The sequence below is a fragment of the Stegostoma tigrinum genome, chromosome 9, assembly GCF_030684315.1.
Source record: "Stegostoma tigrinum isolate sSteTig4 chromosome 9, sSteTig4.hap1, whole genome shotgun sequence".
In the NCBI taxonomy this organism is placed as follows: Eukaryota; Metazoa; Chordata; class Chondrichthyes; order Orectolobiformes; family Stegostomatidae; genus Stegostoma; species Stegostoma tigrinum.
The window spans coordinates 17,676,430-17,704,054 of NC_081362.1; the positions used below are offsets into that span (position 1 = coordinate 17,676,430).

The following is a 27,625-nucleotide window of genomic DNA, read 5'->3' on the forward strand; positions in this document are numbered from 1 at the left end:
GTAAATTACCCTTACATCTCCAATTGTAGTAACAAGTTACAGATAAGAATGGAAGGATGGGCCACAACCTCAAGCATCTTGAACCATTTTTAAGGGCAATACTGAAATGTTGAGGCTCAGAATTATTGGCAGAAGTGAGTCAACTCAAACGCACGGTTAGTCCTCATCTTTTAATTTCTCCCAGTCAAATTCTAGATATATCACAAAATAATGATTTTTACTTTTTGCTACACGGTGCAAGTGAGTATAGAACTGTAACGGAGGAGCACCCATTATAATTGTTGGAGAAAAAGGGGATAGAGTCTGAACATTTAACATAATGGTACATCAGTCAGTGGGTCCAGATAAAGACTCTACATTGGTCACAGCTTTTCAATTCTACATTGCTCAATGTAACATCTGTATTTAAAGTACAACGCAACCGATGATATAACAGCTAGTCCAGCATTAATTGAGGGCAACCCATAAAATCTATAACTGGAGGTAAAAATAAAGGGAATGAAGAAGTACGCTGACTAATTGAAAGACAGCCAGTGTGGATTGTTAAAGCCCAAATCATGTTTGACAGGCTTAATGGAGCTTTTCTTTTTTGAAAGTGGTCAGCTGAATTGCCAAAGGAACATAGTAAGAGGTAATGTACTCAGATTTTCAAAGACTCTTGATGAAGTGCTGCGGAAGAGGTCCCTAATAGCCTAAGAGGAAATAAAGTCACATTGATTGAAAAGTTGGCTGATGGACAGGAAACAAAGCGAAGGTAAAAAAAGTTGGGATGAAAGGTCACTGAACTGAAATGCTAACTCTCTCTGTCTTTCTCATATCAGCTACCTGACCTGACATTTGTAGCATTTCTATTTTTATTTCGTGTTCCAGCATCCACAGTATGTTGCTTTATTTATTGGTAAAAGATTTTGCCTGGAATGAGGAATGGTTACAAAGTATACACCCTTGGGGTGACAGCTGGTTCCATGTAAGGTATGAATTAGGTTCTTAATCAAACCTAATATCTTGATCATACATTATGTCCAAAATGTATCAAACCCGCACTGGTATGTCCCCGCTCACCTCCAGTCGATGAAGTCTTCATTTCATCCACTTTAATCAGTTTCTTTTTTGATCTACGTTTTGAAGAAACTAACTTGTGGAACCTCTTGAACTTCACCTCATGAACATCATCATCTAGCTGCTCCCATATCTGAACAGGTGAGAAATGGAATTCAGATTTAGTCTCAGATTAAGTTAATTTGTGAGCTCTACCTGATTCATGGAATTAAAATGTGCGATGTTGAATAAATGTCCATCCCCCAATGGATGGTGGCAGCTATTTACACTGTGCTTAGTGGCTCCAGTTGTCTCAGATTGATAAGAAACCAAATGGTGCAGATTAGAATGAAGGTCATAGTAGACACTTAATGCTGCCAAACGTGACAGGGAAGAAATACGTAGGCCAGAAATGGGAAACAGTGAAGGCTAAACAGAGAGGGAGGAAAGAAAGGGTTGGGGGGGTGACAGGAGAGGGTGGGGGTGGCAGTAAGAGGGGGTAGCAGGAGCCTCTAATGAAACTTTATGGATGAATAAGGACAATATTGCAATTTAAGGAAAAGTGGTAAACTAAGTCCAAAATCCAAAGTAAATAAAGAAGGGGAAGAATGGGGATTACAGGAAGGCAAGTAAAGTACAGAAAACTAAGAAACTAAAGAGATCAAAATTGTAACACTCCCTCCTGAACAAGACACACTGTAAAGATTCAGCACTGTGGCTCACAGTCACCTTCTCAACGGCAATGAGGGATTGGCTGTAAATGCTGACATCCTTCAAATCAATTAAAAACTCAAGAATGCCTAAGACAAACTCTCAGATAATGAAAACAAAGTAACAGAATATATTCTTCACCTTAATGGGAAACATGACAGTGGGAAATCAGGTTAAATAAAATATATAATGACATTTGAGTTAGAAAGAGGGAGAGATAATTGAAAAACTAAACAAACCTAAACAAGATAAAACTATTTGTTTGGATAGACTTCTATACACAAAAACAATTAGGAAAGAGGTAGCAGATACAAACAGATTTATTAACCAAGAGAATAGTGCCAAAAGACTAAGGTAGTTAATATCATTCCAATGATAGAAATGCTAGAAATAAACGGAAGCCTCAAGTTTTTTTTCCAGAGAAGACATCTAGATCTGAAAATATAACCAGAATTAGTCACAGGTTTTGAAAAGGAACAAGATGCTTAACCAATCTTAGTGAATTCCTTGAAGAAATAACAGAAAGAGTAGGCAAAAAGAATAACATAGTAGATACAACATTGTTTGAAAATCCAACAATCTTCTAAAAGTGCCACTTAATAGATTAAAAATGAAGGTCAGAACGTGTGGAGTTTGGGACAAAGAGCAGATTGCACGTAGAGTTATTTCCAGGATGGAGTAGGAGTAGGAGTTAAGGGTCGGTATTCAAATTGATAAAAGGGTGGTAAGTGGTATTCTCCAGGGATAAGTGCTATGATCATTATTGTTCACAATATGCATCGATGGTTTGGTTGTGGGATTTGCAAATACAATTTTAAAGCTTGCAGATGGTATCAATTTGGATGATGTAGCTAATAAAGACGAAAAAAATCAGACAAAACACAGGAAGGGATTAATAAATTTTCAGAACAAGCATATAATCAGAAAATGAATTTCAATATAGATAACTGTCAGGCAATGCATTTTGGCACAAAGAAAACAAGACTGCGTACTTATGGGATCCGTTTTAATGGAGTAAGAAGCCAATGAGTTTAGGAGTACACAGATTACCAGGAGGAGCAAATCAGATTAATAAGGCTATAAAGAAAGCATTTCCAGACAAATAGTTTCTCTAAGTCTATTCCATTTCCATTTATGGGGATGTCCAAAGTTATGAAAAATGCAATATAAAAGATTTTTGCAGCCTGAGAGTTTGCCAGTACTAAAACAAACTTTACTCACACCACCATCTGAAGACTCATCCCATGGCTCATTGGCTCCACCTGCTGATTGAGTTGAATCCATGCTCAATGACAGCCTGCTATGGCATTCATATTCTTTGAGCTGGAAAATAAGTCATAGTCAATTTTTCTTGTGAGAAATAAAACCCAGGAAGAAAAGAATAAACAAAAAGAACAAAGTCTGTGAGTTTCATCAATAGTGTTAGAACTAGCATTGGTTCAATGGTATTTCTCCTGCTTCTGAGTCAGAAGGTTGTGGCTTCACTTCCCACTCGAGACACTTGGGCACATATATTCCAGACTGAATCACTAAGGAATAGTTTGCAGGACCTTGCTTTGTGAAAATTTGCTGCTGTTTTCCTACAACACAAGAGTAATGACACTTACCAAGCACTCCATTGGCTGTATTCTGAGAGTTTGAAAGATGTCCTATAAATGTAATTTTTCTGATTAGTAAATATCCATAATAACTGCAGAGAATAACAGCGTTAAGTATTCAAGGTTAGAATTCACCACGACTGGAAGTATTGTCTCACGGGTGCCTTAGTCTATTCTCAAGAATGGGAAAGTAGTAAAATGGTGGTAAAATCTAAACATTTAGATCTGGAATTACCCTTGTAAGTGAACATCAGAATTTCCACTCAATATTACCCAAAGTCACCTTCATTCTGCTGATATCTAAACCGATTTTGCTTCAATCATTTCAATAACACACAGTAAAATATAAGAGTAGGTATAATTACCCAAAATACAACAAACAGATCAGGTCTGAGGCAAATCTCTGGACAAGGCTTTGAACACAACCTTCTGACTCAGTAGCTGTGATAAGAAAACAGCAAATAAAGTATGTTGACTAATATGGCCATCAGTTAGTTTAACCTGGGCAAGAGGCATCTGCATTACCTTAGCAAGTGCCTCCTCTATCGTGATCATCTTTTCTTTGACCATCATCATCAGTTCAATGCGGTCCTCATCACTCATGGTAATCTCACTGGCCACAAATCCAACATCATCTCCTTTAAAAGGTCAACAAGAAAAGTATTGGGTTTGGAAGAAGTGGAAAAAAACAATAAAGAATTATTGTTAATTAAGAGCCTTCGATGGTAAGGTTTTATTAGATGACCTGCCCAACAAGCTCAGCAGAATCTCAAGTTTTGAGGAGCCAAAACTAAAAGGAGGGTTTTAAAAACTCCCATAACTAAAAAAAAGTAAATCATCATTGAGTCCTGTGGTACAGAAAGCAATCATTTAGCTAATTCTTTTTGTGCCATAAAATAAGGATAAAATTATTGTAGACTCATTAAAATGCTGCAATTTTGTAATCCTTATGGTACTAATTTTGATGCTACAATGCTGACCAGGACACATCATTCATTAGTCAGAAGATAACAGAGGCCTAGGGCAAGCTCCGTAGAGCATTTCACATAGTTTAGTCACATACACTGGGGTAGGTCAGAGCAGGACATGACGTTCATCATCAAATCCATCACTGTTGTAATCAAACACTTCAAACATGCAAATCAACAGATTTTAAAACAATATCAAATAAATTTGTCTGGTACTTTTTGACCTATCCTTAGTCTAGTAAAAACTATCTTTTATTCGTTTGCTGTTGATCATATATCTCAATTGTTACATTCCAGTCAAACCATGATGTCAGGGAGTGTGATCTCAACTTAACTCCCAATCTATCACCCTGTTTATTTGGGTATTGCGCAGTACCTGTCCTAATAATAGTGTCAGTGTACTTACATCCCAAGGACTGCAGTGGTTCAAGGTGGTAGCTCAACCACAACTTCTCAAGGGAAATAGATGCTGGTCGAGCCAGCAATGTCCACATCCCATGAATGAATAATGAAATAATTTAAAGACGTACTTTGGATAGACCCAATGGTGACCAGGAAATGACACAAAACTCTGGAACATATCCAAGCGCTAGAAATTGCCTTTGATGCATATGTTTAATTCAGGATAGATGTCCACAATAGCTTCCAGTAGGCAGGACTGCCAAATCTTATTGAACTTGAAGGTTTCATCAAATGATCTCATACCTCCATCTGTCGCTGTCAGTGAACAGTACTTTTTCCCTATCTTTAACCCATAATTAGTTTTAAAAAAAAACAAAATCTGATTTTTTTTAATTCAATGCCTCCTGAGAAAAGCTTGAAGCAGTATCCAGGAGATTAATCTTTAATTCATGGAAATCCCAGGACAATCCCAAAGGATTGGCACTCTAACAACGAGCCTTTAAACTCAAGTTCCTGCCCCATTGCACAGTTGGCAAAAATACAAGCAGGAGTTAAAGCTCACTCCATAACAGTTTTACCTTTGCACAAATCCCGCACTGCATTCCCTTTCTGTAATTTCCGAAATCCCTGCCAGAAGGATTTATTTTTCTTTTTGCAGTCACTACTTCCTGCAAGAAGAACACAAAATAGTCAAACAGTACTAAATTCTTTCCCTTTTTTACTATTTACTAATCTTGACATTCAAGTTCACAGCCCCAGAAAGTTTTGTGTGTTTGATCAAAATATGGTTGCTTCCTGTGGCATTGTTGGTTCACCCTGGCCTGAGGAACAAGCTCAGTGACCAATGTTCACCCTGCCCCAAGTTTGGAAGTACCATGCCCTATATTTACTGTGATTAGGCATGACAGTCTTCAGTGGTTCATTAGGGCAGTTTAGAAGGCATTGCTGTGGGACTGAGAACATAGGTAGGCCAAACAACGTAAATACAGCAAGCTCCATTCCAAGAGGACATTTGTAAAAACTCAACTGGTTTCCTATGATCCAAAAGCTTCAGGATAACATTATTTTTACCAGATTTTTCCGTCCTGATTTTTAAAACAGAATTCACAAACTCAATTACTCAAAGTTGAACACAGTCTATGAATTATTAGTGCACAGTTCTAAATTACTAGTCCAATAACATGAGCACTACACAAACCTATTATTAACTGCAGTAAAGGTGAATTCCTCACTCCATGATTGACAGTATTTGAGAGAACATAATTAGGTGTTTGAACATTTCCTTCATTTTTATACAACATTGACTTGTCAGTCTCCAATCTGTCCTCTCCACCCATTCAACTGCAACACCAGGTTAGTTTGCGTTGAACCAATGAAGATTTGAGGCTCAATGACTCAGGCACCCAAGTCTTGAGACATTCATCATAACTGGACAGACCCCTTCAGCCCTTAAACCTGTTTCACTCTTTCATGAGATTATGGCTTCTCTGTATCCCAACTCCACCCCAACTTGGCTCCTGATGCCTTACAACCTCAATAAATAAACATATATTAATCTCAGATTTTAAATTATTAATGTAGACAACATTTACTACTTCTTGCAGGAGTACATTCCACACTTTTCTGATCTTATATGCAAACATTTCACCAGAATAATCTGGCTTTCAATTTAAGATTATGCCCCCAAACCACATTCTCAATTCTCCTCCTTGTCCTAAAGTCCCCCACAAACTGAAAAGATTTCTGTCAATTCCTTTCAAAATCCTCATCAATATTCCATATTTACAAGCTTAATTTATTAATCTCTCTTCATAATCTAATTCTTAGATGAAGGAAAAATGTATGCTGCGTTCCTCAAGTATAGAATATTCTTAGGTACCAGGCCCAGAATTGTTCGCAGCACTGTGTCTAGTACTTTGTCTTCTGACTAGGTCAGGTCAGATTAGGAAGTGAAATTTATATTACACATTTGCCATCCCAAGTTACTTCACAGGTTTGGAGCAGAGGTTGAGATAGTAAGATTTGGGTGAATAGACTTTCAAGAAGGGGTAAAATGTGTTAAACATCAGAAGTTAAACATTGGTTAACCAGAGTCCAGGTACATATGTTCTTCTAGTCAGGGTATTATTCCAACTCTCACACCATCAACTCCTCCCTACTGATTACTTGTTCCCCATGTACACCCTGTCACGTTCTCACCCAATTATCTCTCATATCAATATATAAACATCGCCTGTTCCATGGCTGCTTTAAGTCCTGGGGATGCCTGCCAGACTCTACTAAACAATATCAAGATGCATCAAGGCAGTTAAGTATTATGATGAGAACGCCAACCCCAGTTGTATCAACAATGAAAAGCAGGTGGAAGAAACCAAATGAGGGAAATGATCAGCTTGTGAGTATTAAGAGGCGTAAATGCTGAAGCAAGTTGTGAGTAAGGTAGAGGAGAATTGAGAACATGGTCTAGAATGTGAACCCAGTGCAGGTCCTGCAGATGGAGTGATGTACTGACAGTGAGTGGGATTCAATGTGTGTCAAATAAGATATATATGGATATATAATGTGTAAAAACACACACACACACACACACACACACACACACACACACACACACACACACACACACACACACACACACACACACACAGTAAAAGAGATATAGCCAAAAAGACACTCACTCATTACAGATGTAAAGAAACATCTACAAACAAAGGGAGAAACAATTGGAAAGGCAACTATGGAGAGTAATGTATGATAGTTATTGATTGGGTAAGAGAAAATTAGAGTTAGAAATAGAAACATAAATATGGATACAAAGATTAACATAGTTTAAATGCCAATCAGTAGATAAGGTAAAAACCTGAACAAATATGCAAGCCCACAAACAAATATATGATACACAAGTAAAACATCTGGTGAACAGAATGACAGATACAGAACAAGACAGAGGCGGACACACAGATGCAGCTGTAGACAAATACAGTGATAGACAATAAATAAGTGGGTACCCAGGCAGAAGGAGGAATGGAAACAGAAGGCGCTGGAAGGTCAGCAGGTCTGGCAGCATCTATGAAGAAAAAAAACCAAAGTTAAGGTTTCAGGTCCGGTGACTCTTTGTCAGACCCGTCTGAGGAAAGATCACTGGACCTGAAACATTAACTCTGATATTTTCTTCACGGATGCTGCCAGACCTGTTGAGCTTCCAGCACCTTGTTTTTGTTCCTGATTTACAGCATCAGTAGTTCTTTCAGTTTTCAGATAAAGCAATAGTATTAACTGAACAAATGGATAGTTGGCAAACAGATGAACAAACATATAAATAGACAGACATCAATAAAAATACTGATTGATAGATAGATTAAAAGGGAAAATGGAGGATCTTTTTGTCAAAAGATTTTTCACTAATTCTCAAAATGAAACAATACTCACCAATTGATCCATCCTCTGAGCTTGACTTGCAAATCAAATGCCTGTGGTATGTGAAGTATGTAATTTGATTAAAAAAGCTATACAGGTAGATAAAGGAATAATAGAAGCCTGCAGTTCAAGGACTTTTTAATTAACAAATCTGTTCATTGTGGGTAAACCAGAGTGCTGATCAAGTGTGTTCTGATGAAGGGTTATCATACTCAAAGTGTTAATTTTACCTTCTTCCTACAAATGCTGCCAGATCTGCTGAGGCTCGCCAGCAATTTCAATTTTATTGCAGTGCTCCAGTGTCTGTAGTTCTTTGTTTCATTTCTGAATTAGGCGCTGCTTTTGCCCAGAGAAGGGTAAGGCAGTTAACGTGTTAGGTCCCGACGCAGAGTATGAATGAAACCACGTGTGGGTCAATATATGAAAAATCATAGTGATGTTAATTGCTTGGAGTCAGGATGAACATCTAAGGTTTCTGGAAGCTCTATTACAGAGAATGGTCGCCTGACAGATAGGGATACAAAGATGAGTGCGCTCAAGGGATTAGGAAGGATAGGAGCAATGAATGCACTTCGGCAGCTTTTGCTATTTCGGGGAACTAAGTATTGAGAGATTTGGGAGCGGATTCAAACGTAATAATATAGCACTGGGAAGAATGGTTGGTTTACTCACAGGGAAAAGAAAAACTCTGTATATTTGAACATTCAGTTGTAGAAACTACAAACTCTCAGTCTGTTGAAATGGCATGCCTGCCAGACTCTACTAAACAATCTCAAGATGCATCAAGGCACTGGGATGAGACACATTAACAAATCAGGTGGGAAGCAAAGGGAAAAGAAGCAGTGGCATTGGAAGTAGAAATTGTGCTGAAACAGTATGATCAGTCAGGTTTAAACTGAATTGCAAGTAGGGCAGGAGACTAAGAAAATACTAGCTGCAAATGGTGGACAAGTTAAGGAGAAGCAAATCAGTCAATACGACCAGAATGGTATGGTTGAGGCATAACTTTCCAAGGATATAAACTGGGATAAGTTGTGGGGCAACTTGTACAGATGGGTCAGGCTGAACCTAAATTATAACAGGGTCGGTAAATAAAATGGTGGGGTGTTGAAACTAATTAGGCAAACGTAGGGCATATCTGAAAAGCAGAGGTTTAAAATTTAAAACACCCCTTTTTCATGGCAATGCCTCAGCCAGAGTCAACTTGCCTTACTTAAAATTTAACCAAAGGCTCAGAGCAATAACAGATATTTGGTGCATTCACCATGTCAACATTTCAACCAGTTAACATATTTTTCTCCAGCTGTATATAGATTCCCATTCGCAATTTAGTGTCTATCCTGATGAGTGCAAAATGAAAAGCTTCAACAGCAGGCCTATAATTTCAGCAATACCCAAATTCTGTACTGAACAACTAAATAAACTACAGGGCTAAGTAATAACAGAATACATTAAAACATTATTCCGGGGAACTATACTTTAGGAAGGAGGTGAAGCATGTGGACTAAATTAGGAGTGGTACCAGGGATCTGGGACTTCAGTTCTCTCGTAAAACTAGAGAAATTAGAATTGTCCTTCTTTCAGCAGGAAGGAGATTTAATAAGTACATGATGAGTTTTGAAGAGGGAGTAACAGGTAGATCAGTGAACAGAGGGTACACAACAAGCTTTGTAGTACTTTGGCTAAAGACCTAGTGGGAAGACGAGTTTCTTTTTTTAAAAAAATGCCAAGAGTTACAATGATCTGGACTGCACTGTATGATAGAGTTAAACATTTCATAAACACAAGTAATTATAACCTAGTGCAAACTGTAAAAGAAAGGTTGCCTTTGCCCTGGATAACTTTGGATTATGAAATGAAGCTGACTCATCATTCTGGCTACGTGGCTGTCAGACGTACAGAAAGAAGGGTGGAGACAATGACACAAACTTGCCCCTTGTGTTAAGGGAATGAAATACCACTTGCAAATACTTAGCGATAGGGTGCGTTTATTTGAAAACGTAAGTGAGGAAGTATTTCAGTGATACTGTCCAGCGTTGTAAACATCACTTACTCTCTCTCGCTCTCCGGTGTTGACACTGCACTCCCCAAGGCACGTGATTCCTGTGAAACAAATTCAAAGTCAGTCACTGCTAAAAAGAAAAAAAAAAGTAGCTATATTGAAATCACAGGATGAATTTAATAAATGTGTTGTGTTCCTGGACAATTTCCAGGAGGATTTGAAGGGAAACGGTACTCACTGAAGATTCAGGCAGCAGCTGTGGTGATGGTGAATTGGCAACAGAGCTTTCCTAAAATCAGAACACATGGAGCCTTTGTAAACCAGTAAAACGTGGCAGTTTTTCAATCCAAAATTATCACAGCCAAGTCAAGAGCAAAACAGGCTAGAATCAGTGGAGCTACTGCATCCTGTTTATCAAAAGAGACATGTCTGAAAACTTAATTACAGGGATGGGACTTTTCAAAATAAGAGACAGTAAAGGTTTCTCATTATGGTCTGATTGGATCTGAATCACTTAAGTAGGATTTAACCCTGAATCAAAATCTTCACTTTAAAAAGGCAAAAACATAATGTGCATCTTAAAACACTTGCTCAAAACTTGATGTGCTTTTGACAGACTGTGCTGAGTTCAACATAGGAGATGCAACTGATCCATGTATAGCAGGATCCTAAAAATAACAGCAATGATCAGATAAGCTGTTTTACTGATTTGCTTGAGGGCTAAATATTGACCCCGTAACAAAGGTGAGAACTCAGCTGCTCTTCTTCACAGTACAGCCAGTGTTTTCTTATTTGTAAATTGTGCTCACCTGAAGGGCAAACAGGGCCTTGGATGAACATCACAGCAGAAAGACAGTACCTCCCTCACAGTGGAGAAACTGGTTGGAAATTTTATCTGGGTAACTGTGTGTGAATGTGAATCAGTTGGTTTACTTCAAGTCTGCTGGAAATGGTGAGGTACCTGCAACCTACATAGCTAGGTAAGCAAGGGTAGGTGATAATGTTGTGGTAATGTCACTGAACTAGTAATCCACATTCCCAAACTAATGTTCTGGGGATATGGGTTCAAATCCTGCCAGGGCAACTGGTGATATTCAACTTTTAAGAAATCTATTTGGAAAGCTGGTATAATAGTAACTGCGTTTGTCATAAAAGCCCAATAATTCAGCAGTGTTCTTTAGGGAAGGACATTTCCTTCCAGAAGGAAATGTGCCAACCTGGCCCACATGTGACTCCAGATTCACAGCAACTCTTAATTGTCTTCTGATATGATCCAACGAGCCACTCAGTTCAAGAGGCAATTAGGGACACCCATTTTGCATGAGTGCTTAAAAACCATGGGGAAATCAACATGAGACTGGAGGATGTGGAGTGAAGTAAGGAACAGCTGGAATTTAATTAAGCAGTCTAACAGGGCTGTGATAGGAAAAAGGAAATTTGTGCAACTGTTGAACATCCTCAGGGAAAGACGGAACAGGAAAGGGACAGGGATGTGACTACCGGTATCATTTACAGCATTTGCTGAAGGTCAGGTGTTTGGAATCAGCATCCACTTTGTCCAAAATTTCCCAAATGCCAAATTTGTCTCCACCAATCTCACGCTCACCTCTGGATTAGAAGGAAGCAGATTTAAGCCTCACTTTGGAGACACGAGCACACAGTTTTGGCTAACTCTTCATTGCAGCAAGAGTAAATATATGTACTGAGAAACTGAAAAGTGTTGGCACTGGCATCGAAGCATCCATTGCTTCCCACTTGCATACCATTCCTTCTGTTGAAGTGGTTTCTGTGGTTTTAAATTTCAAGATCTGCTTGTGACAACAACTTAATGGTTCAATGCTGATCAGGAAGAGTGCACTGCAGCACAATTGTTTGCCACAAATCCTAATAACAATTTGGGATGTGGCGTATCTTTTTGAAAAAAAATGCAGAATGCTGGAGATGTTGGAAAAATTGAAATGGAAACAGAAAATACTAGACACACTCAGCAGGTCACAAAGGAGCTGTGGGGAGAGAAGCAGTTAATCTAGATATTTACACAAAGGTTAACAGTGTTGCTCGCCCACTAAAGCTGCCTGGCCCAAGTATTTCCAGCCCTGTTTCTGCAGCAAACGCTTTCGTTTGCTTTAAACTCAATCCTTGAGATAGCTTGCATGAGTGTTTGCAAACGTCCATGTGATCAGCGCTCTAATATGCTGGAAAGCCTGGTGTAACATATGCATGAAAAATGATCTTGTTCTGTCATGTTTTTGAAATGCTCACCAGTTTTAGAAAACACTAAAGTCAGTGGACAGTATTAATGACTGACTGAGTAATTCATTTATTTAACTGCTACACCATGGGTATTAACTGTAACCTAAGAGGACAGCACACTTACTCGCGAGACAAATCCAAATGAAATTAGGCTGATACTGAAATAAAAGCCAAGTACTGGAAGATGCTGGAGATTGAAATAAAAGCAGAAAGTGCTGGAGAAACTCAGCGGGTCTGACAGCAGCTGTGGGGTCAGACCTGCGGGGTGGGGGAGAGCGAGAGCAAGAGCGACAGAGAGAGAGCGAGAGAGCGAGAAAGCGAGACAGAGAGAGAGCGAGAGAGAGAGAGAAAGCGAGAGTGAGAGAGAGAGAGAAAGCGAGAGCGAGAGAGAGAAAGCGAGAGAGAGAGAGAGCGCGCGAGAGGGGGGAGAGCGGGACAGCGCGCGAGAGAGAGCGCGCGAGCGTTAAAAGTTGAGGTTCATTGTGACCCTTCTTCAGACAAGAGTTGTTGCTGAGTGTCTCCAGCATTTTCTTTTCAGTTTAGGTTGATACATCCTGTGCTGTACTATCAGAGGTATGGTTTTTCAGGTGAGACATTAAACTGAGCTCTGTCCGCCCCCTGAGGTAACACTAATGGATGGCCAGACAAATACTTATTCTTCGAATGACATCACTAAAACAAATAATCTGTTTGTTCTCTCATTGTTTGTAGGATCTCATTGTATATATACTGGCTGCCATGTTTTACACACAATAATGTCTTCACTTCAAAGCTACTTTATGAACTGTATGCTGCTTCGGCATGTTGAAAGATGCTATAAAAATTAAACTTCTTTCTTGCTTTCATTCATTCATATTTTGCTTGATTTTCAATATATCTCCAGGCAGTGTTCAAATATGCAGTTGTACACCTGTACGTTGCACCTGCATCACCACATTGTAACCCCAATCTTTTTAGCTAAAATTGTATCTGGCCTCTGTCAGGAAACAGCAGTGAGACAGTGCATTACCTTGAGTAGACCTGATGATGAGTGCACCTCAAAAAAAGGTCCTTTGTAAACAAAATCCTTTTGGGGATGCTTCCACAAATAAAAAGCTTTTATCTTTAAATCTATCACTTCAGCCTGAACAAGCCAGGAATCAGGGAGGTGTCCAATTAAGACAATTAACAAACACAGGGTGATTTCAAATAATGAAATTATGATAATGCAACTACATGCAGGTTGTCAGGAAGAACTGGCAATGATGTCAAATACATATCCACAAATATGATAACAAATAGATTCACAGACACACACACAGAAACCAACCACACAACACACAAAGGCATGAACCTCTATTGGGTTTTTAGCTTTGAGCAAGTTATTTTGTTACAAAAGGAAACAACTATGTACTTGCATCAGAAGTGAAGGCAGGGTAATAGGAAAGACAACACAAATCGGAAGTCAGTTATTATTCCCGTGCTTTACCTCACTCTCACACCTAACACTATTCAACGTTTTTTTACCCACAAGCAGCTCAATCACACAGGCAGCTATTCAGTCACAATAGCCACAATATATCAAACACACTATATGGCACTGACTGGCACCCTATCCCTCGTTGTTGTCAGAGAATATAATGCATACAGCAGACAGCATTAAAGAAGGGGAGGTAGAAAATATGCTTGCAAATTGTCATTTTAGATTTGGTCATTTCCTAAAAGGCTTTGAACTTTAATGGTGTAGCTTTCATTTTAACAGTTTTTTAAAGATTCAACAAGGTGTTTTAATTTATTTTTTAACATAACCACACCTCATTTAAAACTCCATACAGAAGATATGATGGGATGTAGCTGAGATCCTGGCCTAATGTGTAACTGAGGCAGTTGATAATCTGGGGATGTACATACATCTCCTAACTCTCAAATCCTAAAACTCTCTCAACTCTTCTGAGTAAGAAGTGCTGTGGATGGGGAGAAATGAACAGGAATAATCTTCTCCCTTCTCACCTCTCATTTGACACCAAGACGTATGCTTAAGGAGGAATGTCTTAAATTTTGAGTCCTGTGACTTTGGAAAAGGATAATCTTTCCGACATGTTTAAATAAAAATAAGGGATAAACATTTGTTTTCAGAACACCCAAAATGTAAATACATCAAAACATCACTTCACACAGGCAAAACACAGAAGAAAAAGATGTAGAGATTATAGGAATTCTATGAAGCATGAATTTCGAGATTATAAAATTATAGAATCTCTACAGTACAAAAATAAAGCTCATTCAGCCCATCAAATCTGCAGAAATCCTCTAAGGAGCATCTGACCCAGACCTGCACTGCCCTACCATATCCCTGCAACCCCAGTATTTCCCATAGCTAATCCACCTAGCCTGCACATCCCTGAACATTATGGGCAATCTAGCATAGCCAATCCACCTAACGGACACATCTCTGGACTGTGGAAGGAAACCAGAGCACCCTGAGGAAACCCATGGGGAGAATATGCAAACTGCACACAGACAGTCACTCAACGATGAAATTGAACCTGGGTTCCTGGCGCTGTAAGGCAGCAGAGCCAGCCACTGAGCCACTGAGCCACGGTGCTACCCAAACTATCAGATTACTGACAAAGCAACAATAAATAGATCACTTGTCGACATTTCTTAAAATGCCAGCGGGCAACCTTGTAGGCCTGAAGGATGCTTCCTTGGCTTTTTGAAGATAAACAGTGATTGGGAAACTATTGGCTGTTCCAAATAGAATTGTCGTTGAGCTTCTGTAGCAAAGAATTTGATCTTGCAGACAAGACAAATTTTTCCCTATTTGCTCTCTGAGATGATTGATTTCAAAGCAGCATGCTTTGCTATCTGCTGGCTAATCTCTCCCTCTGTGATGCTGGTCTATGAGCACCTAGTAAAGCTATTTGCATTTCACGTAACTTTGCAGACATATTATCTCTGTCTGCAAGCTATAACTGAAGTGCCTTGACTTTCTGGAGTCACTTTTGTGAAGGCAGAGTTCATATTTCATGGTATGGATCTTTCTTTTTTAAAAGTAAGATGTCCTTTTCCTAATTAGCTTTAGAAGCATGACCTCACTGTTACTGAAGGTGCGGATAATGTGAACACATATCTCCACCCCTCCCTTCACCAAAATGCAAATCTTATTCAAGATGCAATAACTGGAGACGACCCAGTCAGTGCAGGAAGGCAGAGATGACTTTGCTTAATTTTATACTTGCAGCCACTAACTTAGCTATTGCAACTACATACATTTTACAGACTAGGATAAAGGAGAATTCCCTTTGGTGAGACAGTGGGCTCAGTATGCAGGAAAATGATGGGTTAAGATGATAATACAGGTGCCAGCGTTCACAGGGTGATGTTATACACTCACACACTTTCTGTCCCAAAGGAGCCAGATGAGGATGTTGATGAGTCAAGTTATCGGAGATAGGAGGAATTGCTGATGCTGGAGTCTGAGATAACAAAGCGTGGAACTGGAGGAACACAGAAGGCAGACAGCATCAGAGGAGCAGGAAAGCTGATGTTTCGGGTCTGGACCCTTCTTCAGAAATGGGGAGTGAAAGGGGGCTCTGAAATATATAGAGAGATGGGGGCAGTGATAGAAGATGGATAATGGAGCAGATAGGTGGGAGAGAAGATGGATAGATCAAGGAGGTGGGGGTGAAGCTAGTAAAGGTGAGTGTAGGTAGGAAGTGGGGTTGGGAGCTGGTCAGGGAGGTGGAAGGAGCGGATAGGTGGGAGAGAAGATAGACAGGTCAAGGAGGTGGAGTGAGGGGGGGTGGGATTTGGTCTTAGGATAAGGTCGTGGGTAGGGTGATTTAGAAGCTAAAGCCCACATTGGGTTGTAGGGTTCCAAGGCGGAATACGAAGTGCTGTTCCTCCAGTTTCTGGGTTATCGGAGGCACCTGCCTGGTTTGCTAGAATGCCTACCAAAAACCCAGAGCTCAGTTGTAAAGGGCTCCACTCAGGTCGAGTGTACTGCCAAACTCGAATGGATCTTTTGGCAGAATGTGAACCCATCCTTTCAAATATAAGACTGAGAATTTAAAATTCAATAAATAAATAAATCAAGAATTAAAAGTACATCTAACAGTGAACATCATTGACTGTCGTTAAAACCTATCTAACATCCTTTGGGGAAGGCAATCTGTTGCCTTTCTCAGATTCGACCTACGTGAGAGTTCAGACCTATAATAATGTGGCTGAATCAAAATGCCTTCTGAAATAGTCTTGTCAGCTATTCGTTTCAACAAATGCTGGCTTTGCCAGACACCCACAGTCCATGCATTTCTTTAAAACAAAACAGAACTGGAAGCTCGCACTTGATCATAGTTCTAGATATGAACGTTCAAAAGGATTCATCAGGGCATCACAACAACACATCAGCCTGCTCTCAGAAGATTGGCAGTGGCTCCACTGAGTTTGAACCTGCAGAGCACTCTCAGGATGACAGTATTACTGTTCCCAATTCTGACACTGCAACCCTTACTGTTGCTCATCAACCAGCCAGTCCAGATCGCTGCAGATTCTGCAGATTGAATCTAGGCTTGAGATTCATAGCTGTTGGTGGTAACCTCCAAATTCATCTGTTTTCTGAATAACTGTTCAGCCACATTCCAATCATTCCCTACAGCCATTAGGAAAGTATCTTGTTAGAGCACTCGCAAAGACCGAGGGAAATGAGCATGCTTGAATATTGCTGAGACGAGTGACGTATGAAACTTTTTGATCTATGAACATCAGGACAAATGCAACAATGTCAAACTTCAAAAGATCATAACAATTTATACTAAGGAGAAAAGGCGGGGGCAACTATTAAGGAAGTCAATTCTGATTGGCCATGACTATAATTCCCCATACTTCCAAAAATTCAAAAATTATTTCTGTGTATTATGCCAAGGGCCCACTGACAAATTTAATTGGGGAATATGCATTTTCCATTGTTGCAACGTGAGTGATTTGATCATTACGAGGAAGGGAAACAAAGTGTGACGTACTGCTGATGAATAGGGAGAAATGGCTTAGATAATTGGCAATCACAAATTACTTGATATTTTTCCAATTCTCTCTCTTGCTCTTTGGCATCTCACCTGATAGGTAGCAAAGGTTGTCCCTTCTTCATGGCTAGATTGTGTAACAAGTGATCACAAATCTTGAGAACAGTGCAAGTGAGTAATGGGGGGCTCTTGCAAAGTGACCAAGACAGCAGCGTTATTCAGAACACCAATGGTGTGCTGTATCAAATTTTTGTGGCAGCAGGGCTCTTTCTATCTGCAGGCATACATTGCACACCTCCATGGGCTCCAAGATAGGAGCCGGTTAATAGTGGATAACCTTTCCACCCAACAGACACCCTTTGGTTTGCCACAGTGTAATAAATGTACCTGGCACAGAGTACTGCTGCAGAATCAATAAACCATGGCAGCTATACCAGAATAATGAGCACTGACGTGCAAGAATTCTAACCTGTGATCACACACCAGCAGCAGTTTGAGGGAATGGAATTTCTTAGATTCGGGAAATCAGTATCAAGGACTTTAGAGCCTCCCCGCACCATCGGAAAGCTTCTAATCTGAGCAAACCCTTGTTTGCCCTGTCCCCTTGCCTCTAACAAGTTTAAAAAAAGACAAAGCTCTCTCACTTTTTATTGGGCACCTCAGCAACCTCTTAAAGCAGTCCACCAGAACTGCAAAATGTTGCTTATATCCAACAACAGCCTGCAAGGAGGTGAACAAGTAAGAGTCAGAACTTGACAGCCAAAACTAATGAGATTCTTGCCTTGCTTGGAAGATGCAGCTGTAACTGCAGAAGTTGGCAGATTTCAGTCAAAACCTTTTTTCCTTGAAGTGAACACATTTCAAGGATTGGGCACTGCTGAGGTTGAGTTTAAAGATTTCCTCCTTATAACACTTGAGAGCCCTTCTCTCTCTTTACTCCTGTTTTTTGGCAACTTGTCCTGCTCTGCACAACCTCTGTTCATTCTCCCAGTCAGGCTCATTTGCAAGAAGATGGCTTTCCAGGTCACCCACATCTGGAAGCAACTCATTTAAGCCCCAGCTTTAACCACTAAACATTTACTTCAGCACCAGCCAGACTACTTGTTACAGACTAATTAAACTTTAGAAAATTACAGGAAAGATCCAAAAATGTGCAGAATTGCACCACTAGCTAGAAGACAATCCAGCAACTAACCTCTAAATATTTCACTATCCTTTTACACGGTGCTGTAGGCTTTCATCAAGCATGTTCACCGATAGAAGGTTAAGAGTGTAGAGGGTGGAGCATGACACTGAAATCAACTTTGCTTGCTGACTGGCAGTGGAAACTGCCAATGCTGTACGATTGCAGCAGTCTTTAGATATGTGTGTGCCAACCACTCTACAGTCTGGCTCACTGCCACATCTCAGATGTAATTTCCAATCTCAGGCAAAGAAGTTCATTTGCTTCTCCCCAACATCTTTTGTTAAAGCCCCGATTCTGCTCAGGTGAATTAAAAAATCCAATGTCACAATTTCCCCACGCCAATTATGATTCTTCATGCAAAATTACAAAGTGATTACCAAGTCATTTATCATGCCATTGGTTCTGGTACCTAACTCCTATGCTGACCTGCATAACACCTGAAATACAATGATTCAGTTGTTGGCTATCTTGAGACATGCTCACTCCAACTAAGACTCAAAAGTGGCTCTACCAATTATTTTAGACCATCATTTCCGTTGTTTATTTCCGAATCCACCACATAGTATAAATAAGGCCTGTTCAGAAATAAACTGGTGATTGAGAGGAGTTGGTGTAGGAAGGATCAGTACAAATCAAATGGATAAAATCTAATATTTAATTACAAGACCCTCAAATATAATTGAATTTGCTGTATTGCGATGTTCTCCTTCAACTAACATCTCAAGAAATCAGTCTCATTTCTTGCTGAATGTGGGACCTTGCTGTCCATAAATTAGCTGCAATGTTTCCTACAATACAACCACTTCATGTCTGAACCACACTGACATAATTTGAAGTCATGAAATAGTCTTCTTTTATTTGACTGACCAAAAACACGTAGGTCTCCCAAAGGAGGAGAGAAATTTTATTTTACCAGTTCAAGGTCCTCCAAGATTCTCTGTGTGCACAGCTCTTCCATCTGTTCTGGCACCTCACTGAGGCAAGTGTTGTAGTATTCAGTGCACTGCTGAGCCAGGTCATCAATGTTTCCCAGTGATCCATCCTTTTGGAAGGAAAGAGACAGCACTGTGTGAAATTTCAGTCTAACAACAAGAGAGAAGGAACTGAATACCTCCCAATATATTCCAGTTGTGCATGTCCAGTCTTTGCTTGCAAACTGACTGCATCAGCTGTAGTTCAGGGAGTAGTACTCTTAGCCACTGAGTCAGCTGAAAGTAGGTTTAACCATCTCCAGAGGTTTCAGCCCATAATCCACACCGACAATCCAGCACAGTACTGAGGGCCCGCTGCATTGTTAGAGTTGGTCTGTTTTAGATAAGCGATATCTGGCTCTTGACTACCTCAGCAAATCACTTAGTTGTTTTTTTTAAAACATAATCAGGACCACAGAAATAGAAACATAAAGCCCCTGAAGTCTTCTGCACGGGTCATTTAAAAATATCGTGTGAAATCTACCTCAACTCTAATGTCCTACCCTGTCTCTGTATCCCTTGATTTCCTCAGTGTCCCAAATTCTATCAATTTCAGTTGAGTAGGCTCGTCAATTGAGCATCCGTGACACTCTGGATAGAAAATTCCCCAAGATTCAGAACCTAGAGTGAATAACTTCCTCATGTGACATAAATGACCAACCACTCATTTCATATCTACGACCCAGTTTATTCTTCAGCCAAGGGAAACAGCCTTCAAACATTAACCCTGACAAGTCTAACAGATTTTTATACATTTTAATGAAATCAGCTTTCATTTTTCTAAATGCCAGAGAACATAGAATATATTGATTGTTTGTCATACTCCAACCCTCTCATCTGAGAAGTCAATCTAGTGAATCTTCACTGCAGCCACTTGAAGGCAGGATAAGGAGATTAAAACTGGACACTATTCCTGGTGTGATCTCACCAAATGCCATTATAGTTACAGCAAACTTAGTTAGACTTGTACTGCAACCCCCTTGCGATAAAAGTCATTCGCTTTCCAAATCACTTGCTGTAACCAAATGTAAACATTGGCCTCTCCAAGAATCACATCGAAAGAATTTGGAAATGCAAGATTCTTTCTTAGTCACTCATGAGATTGGCATATCTTGGACAACACCAGCATTCATTGTCCGTCCCAAACTGTCCTGAAAATGATGAGAGTGAATCTGATGCACAGCATAGGTACACTCACAGTGCTGTTCGATGAGGAGTTTGAGAATTTTAACCCAGCAATAAGGAAGGGAAGATGATGTAATGCCAATTCAGGATGCTATTTGCCAAGGAGGAGTGTCTCAGGTGAATGCTCAATGCCCAGGTTTAAGCGGTACAGGTGTGTAAGTAGCCTTGGGGAGTTCCATTAGTACACCTTGTACATGATGCATACTACGGCCATGATGTAGCAGTGGCGGAGTAAGTGAATATTTTGAGGAGGTATAGAGTGCTGATTAAATGAGCTGCTTCATCTTGGGTGTCATTAAACTTCCTGAGCATTGCTGGAACTGTACATCACAATCTTGACTTGTTCATGACTGATGGTGGACAGACTTGAGAGAATTAGATGATCATTGACAGCTGCAGAATACCCAGCTGTTTTTGCAGCCATACTATTTATTTAATTAGCCTAATTAAGTTGCTCACCAATGGTGTTGGGTAAGGATATTAAGGAGTATTAGTATAATGCTTTCATTACTGCTTGAGAAAAGCTACACTCACAAACTATTCAGAGACATGAATTCATATCCCATTTGTTAGCTGGGAATTTAAATTCAAATAAATAAAATCTGAAGTAAAAGGACAGCACTGATGGCTGGGTGATGTGAAACCACTAGATTGTCATTAAAATCCACCTGAACACGTGAATCCTCATGTTCTTTAGTGACGAAATCAACCTGTTTTACCTGGTTTAGTCCACTATGTCCATCAAGACCCACAGCAACATAAGTTGATATTTAACTGCTCTCTGACATTCCATAACTAGCCACACCATTATATTCAAACTTTGCAAGAGCAATTAACACCGGCATTGTCAATGATGTCCATACTCTTCAAATGAATTTAAAGCATTGATATTGGGTCATTTGAAAAAGGTTACGTCATGGTTGGTAGGAATCCATTAGAATCCGTTTTGTTAGAGACAATCAACACCTGGCACTTGAATGGCAAGCAGCACCTGTGCCACGCATCAGTCCAAGCCAAGTTATTTGATATTTTCTAATCAACCTGTTCAGGGATGTTAGGACACACCTTGAGCTGGTAGGGCTTGAACCTGGGATTCCTGGCTCAGAAGTACAGACACGACCACTGCGCCATGAACGACCTAAAGCCAGGCTGGCATCTGGGTCTTGGTGCATCAGTGGGTGGGCCCAGCAGTGTGGATTTATGGTCGTGACAGAGGTGCGTTTGGGGGCCTGACAGCTTCTCCATTGTTGAGGCGGTCCTGGCGCTGGCTCTCAGCTGCTGCGGTGGAGGCAAGCTTGGGTTCTCGACAGCGTATGTGCCCAGTGGAGATTCAAGAGATCCAGTGGGGACTCATAATGCTGACAGCGTCAGTGAAGGCCAGGTGGCATCCAAGAGTGGTGAATTTCATTCCAGTGGCAGTGGCATGGCAAAGGGGACACATGCCTGGCCACCAGGCCGGTGTCAGAAAACTTAACAAGAGAGGGCTGTAAACTTGGACACATTTCCTTTAATTTTCTGTTTTTATTGTCTATGTTTTAAGATAGCACCATACAACACTTTTCACTCTATTTTTGTAATAAGATACATTTGACAGTAAATAAATCAAACCAACTGAACATCAGCAAGCAAATTGTTACAGAAGCACTGCTTGCCAGCATTGCCTGTAACACTGCTTCCCTGATGACCGGAAGTAAACTTGGGGAAGTACAGCCCAGCTGGATAAGACTTGCTTTCTTGGGAACAGGACAGATCCTGGCATTTCCCATTTTGTCAGATAAATGCCAATGTTGTACCTGTATGCATCTTACCATCTGCATTCTCTTTGCTTGTTGTACTTGAATGCACAGCATTTCCACGACACTGTAGTGATTAAGGTCAGCTATGATGGAGAATATCTGAATCCTTTGAAATTCACTGAGGTCAAAAAAATTCACGATCTGCTCTTTGTTGCAGTCATGTGACTACAGGTCATATTCAGAGAGTGTCCACTTACACATCAGAATTGATGGATAGCTGTTTAGCTTATACCCACCTGAGATCCAAGAATAAAGTGCGCCAAGTCCTCAATACATTTGCTCCATGCCAATGATGCCTCAATAACATTCCATCCTGAGAAATACCTGCAGGGATACGGACTCTCACAAGTCTGTTGACAATTTGATTCGACCAGAGTCAGGAACACAAACTGCATGGCCCAGAATATAGCCACGATGCCATCAGTCAGTGCTGACATCATAAAAGTGGATGCTGTTGATACTGCACATATCGAAATTTCACAAACAGAATAGCTATATACCCAAAGACCCTGTGTATGGTGAACCAGCCATTGAGTCATGACCTGCTGGATATCCACACCTCTGCCAGAAGAACAGCTGCAAGAGAGCTTATGACGGTGGCAGATGTGGACCCAGACAAACAGAAAACAGCTGTGGTCGTGACAGAGGTGCGTTTGGGTTCCTGACAGCTTCTCCATCGTTGAGGCGGTCCTGGCGCTGACTCTCTGCTGCTGCAGTGGAGGCAAGCTTGGGTCGCCAAAGAGGTGAGATTGCTGGGAGGCTGACCAGTGTTTGTGGTGTGTATGTATCTTGGGGGTGGGGGTCCATTGGAAGAGATATAAAGAGGAATGGAAATCTCAGCTGGCCAAGAAGAGGGCAAAGAGAAAACAGAAACCAGAAAATCCTGCACCTTCTCAATCCACTGTCTACATCAGCAGTGAGCGCAGCAGGCTCGGCTATGCCAGAAGAGTTTTTGAATGACACCGGGCGATATTATACACAGTTTATCACCAAGGTGCAAAGGAGCACCTCATAACACAGAAGGCTGCCAAAGATTACCTGCACATTGACTTTATGATGTGCGTGTAAGGTCACACAAATTCCATTAAATCTCAACACTTATTGTACACTCATCTTTAAAAACAAATTGTTTCATCATCCCAAAGTGGATAATTTCATACATCCTTTTATTATATTCCAACTGTTAACTCTTGTCTATTTATTTACTCTATATGCATTACTCTATATCCTTGGTCCAGTTCTCCTCACCGCTCGCTTTCCCTGCCCGGTTTTGAATCATCTGCAAAACAGAAACACATTACTCTTGGTTCACTCGTCTGAGCAACTGATACAGATACAAATACATAAGTGTCTGAGATCCAAGCACTAGCCTGGCAGCACCTCATGAGTTATAAACTGCTGTCCCAAAAATGACATATTCCTTCTCTGAATCACGATAGCTGCCAGCATATGCACTGGTGCACATATCCTGAAAATATCATTTTCAATTATTCAACTTTTTTCAAGTTAATTCCAATGTAAATTCAAGAAGAAACCACTTGCTCCCCACAAAAGACTCAACTTGTTATTTAAAGCAGTGTAGAATTGTAAACAAATTACATCTACAAAGTTACACATTTTGTAAGTTTGCAATCTCCAAAGAAGTTTGTTGACAATAATTCTTCAGAATGGTGAAAGCATTGCATTCTATCAGAATTCGATCAAAACACCCAGTGGCAGTTACTCCGTTTCATGCCCTTTGCCCCTCGACGAATACATGAACACTCTTCCAGTCACAGCTGTGCAATCAGCTCAACAAGTCATCTCCAAACAATTTTACTAGTCAATAGCAGGAAATAAACCAAAATAATCAAATCACAGGAAAGAAACCAGAACAATGAAACAACCCCAACTGCTGAGCTGATAACATCTCTGCTACAGTGCCGAAAGCTTACACTTCAGAAAAATGCATGCTTCTTGTCCAAAACCATCCAGAATAGCAACAGCAATGACATCTACCCTACAAAGTGAAAAAAACTGCCCATATAGGTCTCATCCACAAAAGTCAGAACAAATCCATTCACCCCTCCACCCGCAACTCCAAACTATTCCCAATCATCAGCACAGAACTGGAAAGTGGTACTGTTTACTACAGTTGCAATTACCAGTACTTTGCTCACCAATGTTCAGTTTTAGGTTCTGTCAGGATCAATTGCTCCAGACGCATCAAAGGGTGGATCCAAACATGTAGAGAAGAGCTGAAATCCAGAGATAAAGCAGGCAGCATTTGATTATGGAGCCCAAGAATAACTTGGAATCAGGGGTGCAAAAGGTCATCTGGCTGAATTTAAAAAGAGCAAAATGCAAGATGACTCTGGCGTAGCAGACTCATCATTCCAGAACATCATCTCAAGACAGGAGTTCTTGAGAAGGCAGCGTACCAAATCCAACCAATTTTAGCTGCTTCTTCAATGATTTTTCCCTCCACAATAAAGGTCAGAAGAGTGATTTGCAGATGATTGCCGAGCGTATAGTGCCTTTTGCAAACTGTCAAGTAATGAAGCAGTCTGTGCCTACATACAGCAAAGCTTGGACAACATCCAGGATTGGACTGAAAATGTGGCAAGTAACAACAGTGTTGAACACGACCATCTTCAAAAAGGGAAACAAAAGCAAACAGCATGGATGCTGCAAATCTGAAGAAAAATAGAAAATTCTGATAATTTTAAGCAGGTTAAGCAGCATCTGTAGAGGAAACCAGCCTATCTGAAATACTGACTATTTCCCTTGCCACTGATGTTGCCTGGTCTAAGTATTTCTAGCATTTTCTGTGCCAACAGTCTACCCTCCTCCCTTTAAGATCCAATGGCACTACCATCAGTGCATTCCTCCCAATCAACATTCTGGCAGCTTTATCATTGACCAGAAAACAAATGGGACTAGATACAGAAAAACTGTGGCTACAAGAACAGTTAAGGGCCTAGGTATTTTGCAACAAGTGACTCAACTCCCAACTCCCCAAAGTCCATCCCACTACTGGCAAGGCATTAGTCTGCAACGTGATGGAATAATTCATAGTTCCCTAGTTGAGTCCATTTCCAATTACACTTGAGGAGCTCAACAATGTCAAGGACAAAGAAATTCACTTGACTGGTACCCCATCCACCATTGCCTTACAAATTCACTCCCTTAACCACTGGCACAGTGTTGCTGCAATGCACATCACCTACTGGATGCAGTGCCGCGACCTGGTAAGCTCTCTTCAATAGCACCTCCCAAATGTGCGTTTTTCTTTGCCGACTAGAAGATGGCGGACAGCATATGCATGTGAAAACCCTATATTTAAGTTCTACTCCTAGACACACACTACCCAACATGGAAATGCATTGTCATTCCTTCATTTTGCCTAGGTTAATTCTTGAATTCAGATTCCTCAAATTCCCCATCAACTTGTGGGTGCACTCACACCAAAATGACTACAGTGGTTTCCACCATTTTCCGCGATCGATTAGGAATAGGCAATAAATGCTGACCTTACCATTGGAAACTCATCTCATGCATGATCACAAAATACTGGGAGCTAAGCCAATAACTGACTAAAACAATGAAGGGTTCAACAGGCTTGACATAGAGGAAATGTTTCATCTTGTCAGGGACAGAACTAAGAAACGCAATTAGGAATTCAGAGCAATATTTTTACTCAACGAGGTAATATTGATTAGCTGAGATTGGCAAGACGGAAGGAACTCCATGTACAGTATAAACAACAGTATGTATTTATTGATCTGAATAGTCTGTTTCTTCACTGTAAAATTGTATGGTACGGGAAAAAATTTGACAAATGCATGCTATGCCCGTTAACCGTTTACAGGACTTTCCAGAAACTCCACAATGGATCTTCTGTCTTGGGTACTAGTGATTCTGGTTTTCAAGAACCCCGTCAATGGTGGTAGTTAGGATTGCCAAGCATATTTCTTCTGCATGCAAGTCAATGCAAAATTATGGAGCAGGAAAAACATTAATGCAATAATTATTAAAAATTTAAGCCTTCAGAAGAATATTGTCAAATGATAGTATGGTGACAAGAAGGATAAAAGATTATGCTTTCAAATTTTTAAACTTACTAGTTCTTTGTGGCAATTTCTGACAAAATTTCTTACAATTTGGGGGTTGTGGGGGTCATGAAACAGGTAGGATATTTCAAACAAAACTGCATTAAGTAAATTTGAAGTAAAAGATACACTAAGTAAAACTATAAATAAAAGAAAATACTGCAGATGCCACAGAGCTGAAAATGAAATTTCAAAACTTTGCAGGAAACACTCAGTGGACCTGGCAACTTCTAAAGACAGATACAATGTTAACACTTCAGGTCAATGATTTTTCATCAGAACTGGAACAGATGACGAAAGCCCATTAAGCTAAAATGTTGATTTTGTATCTCTCTACAAATGTTGCATGACCTACTGAGTATTTCTATTATTTTCTGTTTCTGGGATAGATGATTAGCTATGAGCCAAGTGAATGACAGAGCAGGCTTAGAAGGGCTGAATTTCACAGTCCTGCTCTTACATTCCTAAATACTTTGACACAATAGATAACAATTTGGATTTTTTTAGTTTATTAAACATTAAGCCTGTGTATTAACATGTAGGTAAGAAATAAGCAATCACCTCAGATTTCCTTTCCTCCCCGCTCCACCTCTCTACGATCTTGCCATAAAATAGTCTTACGGTGAAAACATGGCCTGCTTCTGATAACACGTGTTATGATCTTGCGTAAAAATCTATTATGTGTGAGGCAACTGGCTCATGGTCATGTGTTGGCGCAGACAAGGGTAGTTAAACAGTGGGAGAATGGGACCACTTTAGTCTCAACTTCATTCAGAGTCCCTTAGATAGTTGGAAGTCCATCCACAGAAGGCTGCAAGCTGATCAGCTTGAATGGCACATCATAAGGGACCAGATTGTGCTGACTGATTGCTATTCAATATTGGATAGTTGTATAAAACCTGTATATAAATATACTGTTATTTATCATTTATGTTAAAGTTTGTTGCTTGAAACCACTCAGATCTGAATCTCAGATTATTGCAAAACTAGTAAACCACATGAAA

General features: G+C 40.2%; 1 protein-coding gene across 12 annotated transcripts in view; it reads right to left on the reverse strand.

The window, feature by feature from the left end:
* The window catches only part of sash1a (SAM and SH3 domain containing 1a), a 125,553-nt gene that overhangs the window by 44,279 nt on the left and 53,649 nt on the right, over window positions 1-27,625 (reverse strand). For 4 of the 12 annotated variants that reach the window (XM_048535885.2, XM_048535889.2, XM_048535890.2 and 1 more), the window contains exons 2-10: window positions 19,492-19,620; window positions 10,375-10,425; window positions 10,188-10,237; window positions 8,147-8,187; window positions 5,296-5,385; window positions 3,873-3,985; window positions 3,357-3,398; window positions 2,971-3,072; window positions 1,063-1,192 (exon numbers count right to left, since the gene is read on the reverse strand). In XM_048535885.2, coding sequence (XP_048391842.2) covers window positions 1,063-1,192; window positions 2,971-3,072; window positions 3,357-3,398; window positions 3,873-3,985; window positions 5,296-5,385; window positions 8,147-8,187; window positions 10,188-10,237; window positions 10,375-10,425; window positions 19,492-19,620 — 748 coding nt within the window. The remainder of the gene's footprint in view (window positions 1-1,062; window positions 1,193-2,970; window positions 3,073-3,356; window positions 3,399-3,872; window positions 3,986-5,295; window positions 5,386-8,146; window positions 8,188-10,187; window positions 10,238-10,374; window positions 10,426-19,491; window positions 19,621-27,625) is intronic. The other 8 variants (XM_059648378.1, XM_059648381.1, XM_059648380.1 and 5 more) reach the window with 4 other exon arrangements.